The 4,606-nt window shown below is 39.9% G+C and overlaps 1 protein-coding gene across 1 annotated transcript; it reads right to left on the bottom strand.

Annotated features, from left to right (window-relative positions):
• Positions 1 to 1,793: 1,793 nt before the first annotated feature.
• LOC105041292 (uncharacterized) lies at positions 1,794 to 3,878 on the bottom strand. Its single transcript, XM_010918199.4, has 2 exons — positions 3,058 to 3,878; positions 1,794 to 2,959 (listed from the first exon to the last, which is right to left on the bottom strand). Exons 1-2 carry the CDS (start codon positions 3,332 to 3,334, stop codon positions 2,787 to 2,789), a joined length of 450 nt encoding a protein of 149 aa, XP_010916501.1. The 5' UTR covers positions 3,335 to 3,878; the 3' UTR covers positions 1,794 to 2,786.
• Positions 3,879 to 4,606: the final 728 nt, after the last annotated feature.

Here is a 4,606-nt window from a genome sequence, read left to right as displayed (position 1 = left end):
TATGTATATATATATGCATGTATGTATATTAGTTGTCATGTCATGGTCACTTGTCATATATACACCAGGAGATTTGCATAATAAATACAAAAAGCCGTGTAGAAAATTAGTTGGGAGAAAAACGTAACCACCACGCCTTTTCCAAGCCACCAGTTGCCTAAGATGATCTAATGATGTACTATTTTCATTCTCCAAAAATTTTACGTGTTTGCCTTCCAACAGTGAAGTTTTACCATCCTCCAAGAATGTTCCACTTATCTTTCTTCTCCTCATATTGCCCAGCAATTTTATGATTCTCTGAGAGGGTTCAGTGTGAACCATATCCATAAAAGAAAACGACAGATCTATGACCACCATCACAGATGCCATAATAATGCCGTTGCATATAAGCATTCACCAAGTCATATTAGAATTTCTTCTCTCTGGTACTGCATGATATCAAAGTTTGGAATATCAACATAATCCTCTTGTCATGATTTGAAAAGTGTTCTAGTTAGTTGAAAAGCCCTTGGGTGATCCTTTTCCATGTGACAAGTAGCTGATCAACATCATCAAGGAACGGAGTTTTTATAAATTCCAAGCTTTCATCATTCCACAAATTTCTCATTTTATGAAACACGCAACTACCACTTTGGCTTATCTGATTCATTACGATTTATTTGATTGAATACCCTCTCTTTACTATAAGATATAAGTTTCCAAATTGTATTTGAATTCACCATGTCATCAACTTGCCTAACAGGACATATTCACTATATAAGTCTATTTCGCAGCCCTTATTTTTTATTGGCCACTACCGAAATTTCACAAGCCTTTTTTTCAATGGCAGCTTCACTGTCTACAGTAGATTATTGTTAATCTCTACTTATCTTTGTGAATATGCAATACCTCAGGACGGCAACTCCACCCAACAGCATGCCCTATCAACTCCACTCCCAGCTCAACACTTTCCATAATGTAAGAATCAGAACCACTATACACCACAAATGCTATCTTTAATGAAATATATTGCATTTTCTCTCAAGATTGGAATTTTTTTTATTTATTTAATTTTTTGAGCTCGTCATTGCCGAATATCAAACTGAACAATGGTAAGACATTCTGCTCAAACAATTCCAACTAGCTATAGAGGAATATACAAATTTTGAGGCTTAGTGATAATTTTTTTAACCTATAATTTTCACTAAAAGCTTTTTCTTGAATTCATCTTTATAAGAAATTAAATTAAGAAACTTTTGCTGTCTTTTTCAAGACCACAATTCCCAAAATAATAATCTTTGATAAACTTTTTCCAACCATTAGTTTTACACCTAGGATTTGCTCATCAGGGCTATCTCTAACAATGCTTCCCGAGATTAAGTCATCTTATAGATGAGATGTGGTCCCCTGCATTCCTGAATTCTGGGGCTAACCTCAAGCAATCTAATTCTTTATGATAGCCATTTTTAACTATTAAACACAGCATCCTCATCTTGTACAACGACATGTTATCCTAAGCGCATATTATGCTAACATGCACTCTTTAGCATGCAACACTCTAATCTAAATGATACAGTGTCCTTTTATAATCTACTTTCAAATTTTAATGGTATTTTCTGATAAGGAAAACACTTAAAAGGCCCATACCCAATTCAAGCACCTTATTGTCATCGTAAATTAGACATCACCGTAGATCTCTCTGCCTCTTACAAAATTGTTTCATGGTAGTGAAAGCAACATGTTTACGAAATTTTTTAAACTGCATATGCATTTCCAGTATTCCTATTAGATCAATTTTCAGTTGCTGATTTTCGTTTTCTTTTTTAGTTGGGGGGTGAGAGGCACAATTTTTTTTTGATAATATCGGCCAATTTAGTCATGCCAACTTGATTTGAGATAATTTCACGCATTAGTGCCCAACAATTACAAAAGATGGTTTTATGAAAGACATCATACCATAATAATAATAGACCATGTGTCAACCATAATGATTATTATCTGATTGATTATTCTAAACCCCAGAAGCAGCATGATAAAGGTAGAAAACTGCAGAAAATAAGGAGAATGGACTGATCCTTGGAAGATAGTTACCATCAATTTTTATCATTCCAAAAAGTGCAAGGAGACAGCAGGTCTGACTAATATTTCTTATGAACAACTGGTCAACAAGCACGGCACCACAAGATAAGCGCTGGATTCTTGATTAGAGTCCAAAAGATGAACAAACATATTAGCGGGAACAAAAGAATGTAAACTTTAGCGCATGTAGGTGCAGCAGATAGAACAAATATCAATGGCCTGTTGAAAACGTATCTCCCAAAACGAACAAATTTTAAGGCCTTCACTGTCACATTCTATGGAGCATCATATAACCACATCTAAACTAAATCACAAAACTTCCATCTCAACTACTGTTGGCACAGTTCCTCTGAAAGGGAAAGCAATGAGATCTCAAAGCAGGGCTGACCAAAGACTAAACGCCGAAACAACGGTCAAAAATAACATCTTCAAAACAGTAGAAAACAATCTATTCATCTTCAAAGCAAATGAAGAAAGCAAAGAAACAGAGATTCGAGTTTCCAAATCATAATAGAAACTTATTATCACCTCAAACAAAAAGACCCAACAGACTCAATATAAAGAAATAAAATAACATCGCAGACTCAAGAAAATCTAGCGAAAAATAGATGGAACGAATCACTCTTGCCCCTTCTGTTCTCATGCCTCCATCTAGCAGAGCATTATTTCAAACTAACCTCCAATAGGAGAAAGTAAGGCAGCAAGGATGACAGAAAAGCCTTCATCATTTAATGAGAAGAAGAGATCCCCAAGCCGAGGGACTTGTTAAGCCAGGCCTTCCAGCTCCCGCTCCCTTTCCTCCCAAGCACCTCGGAAGCAGGCTCATCCACCACCCCCTGCTTCTTGCACAGCACAAAGTTCCTCGTGCCGCGAGAGTCGATCGACTCCAAGGGGTTCAAAGCTGCCGATCCACCAGAAAAAGAACAACGTCAAATCAATGATAAAACCCCAAACAGAGGGACGAAAGTATCAAGAAAGAAGGATGAGACGACGCCATACCATCAGATTCAGAATTGGCGTAGTAGAGAAGGAAGTTATTGAGATCGGACCCAAGGACAGGGAGGCGGCCCTCCCGAGCGTAGGACTTGAGGGCGGTGTTGATGACGGTGGCGACCAGCTCCCCATCGTTTACGAGGAAGCGGAGGGGGCCGGCGCTGCCCAGAACGTTGACGGTGATGAGGAATCGCTTGCTGGCACCACCCCGATCGCCTCCTCCTCGAAGAATCCGCTGGTTCTTCCCGAACTTGATCTGGAACGGCGGTGCGACGAGACCCATTGTCGCCTCCGGCGCCGATCGAAAAAAAGAAAAAAAAAAAAAAAAACGTAGAAGTTGGAATCGGTTCTGATCTCGCTTGTTAGGAGAAAAGATGGATGATAGAGATCAATCGGTGGTGGGGGAGGGCTGGAAAGAGGGATCGAGGCCGAGGCAGCGATAGTGCCAGCCCTGCATGCAGGAGCCGAAGGAGAAAGAGGAGGTCGAGGAGGATAGATGAACGCGTGCGGTGGTCGCCCTCTTCTCCGACGACGACGACGACGACGACGAGGAGGAGAAGAAGGGGGAAGGGGATGTCAGGTAATCGCTCACCATTCACAAGAAATACCCTAGGCTTCGATGGACAAAGGAGAGAAATAGAGATGGAGAGGGAAAAGGAGCGGAGGAAGAACAGGAATCGGAGAGAAGAGATGGAGATCGAGTTGGGATGGGAATTGGTTTTTGTCAAGGAGTTACATAGAAAGGACGACCAGGTTGTATCCGTCCGCGGTCCGGTCCGGTCCGGCTGCCGAGATAGCCTTGGCGTCGTGGATACGCGGCCACTGCATTAGATCAATACATTTGAGGGATTGACTCATTTTTTTTATTTCGTTTATTCGCCTAATAGTCTTATTGTTGCACGCAACCCTAGTAATCAAATTTTCTTCATATATTCCGGAATATTCTCTTTTTTTGGTAAAAGAATATTCTCAATTGTTGGGACAATCGTTGCGGGCTTCTCCACAATGTAACGTACAGGGCCCGGTCCTCCCGAAGAGGCCACTTGCTGGGAGCCATTTTCTTTGATTTTTTTTTTCCAAATTTCCCCCTTTTGCACACATCAGCATCGTGCATCTTCAATTTTTACAAAGCATGCAAAGAAGGGTCTTCATCGATAGATTCTTTGACGCAAACAGATGGAGACGGTAAAGACCTAAAAAATTCTTGTGAAAGAAAATAAAGTATCAAAATAATAATTTTTTTTGGTAAACTCAAAATAATGATTTTTAAGCAATGTCTCGGGGTACTTTTCCAAACCCACTGATCCATGGTACATCCTAAGATTCCTATTTGTAACATTTTTTGTAAATAATAAAATTTTCCTAATAAAGGAGATTGAATATTGGAATTTGTCAAAAAAGATCAAATTAAATTATTCACGTGGCACACCCGGATTTTTTTTTTTTAAATTTTGAGTGTACGCACGTGGGGAGCGTGATTTGGATGCTTGGGTGGTGGGTGCACATGGACCGAAAATGCACTTAATGGAAATCACTTTGGTTGCTGTGTGTTCTG

This window comes from Elaeis guineensis, chromosome 3 (genome assembly GCF_000442705.2).
Source record: "Elaeis guineensis isolate ETL-2024a chromosome 3, EG11, whole genome shotgun sequence".
Lineage (NCBI taxonomy): Eukaryota > Viridiplantae > Streptophyta > Magnoliopsida > Arecales > Arecaceae > Elaeis > Elaeis guineensis.
Note: the sequence above shows the minus strand (reverse complement) of the source record. Positions and strands in the feature narration are given on the sequence as shown.

Bases quoted from the DNA above. Each gene is read 5' to 3' on its own strand.
- LOC105041292 (XM_010918199.4), bottom strand. From the start codon at position 3,334: ATGGGTCTCGTCGCACCGCCGTTCCAGATCAAGTTCGGGAAGAACCAG. The intron at 2,960-3,057 runs GTATGGCGTCGT...GTGGATCGGCAG, and splicing joins CGCCAATTCTGAATCTGATG to CTTTGAACCCCTTGGAGTCG.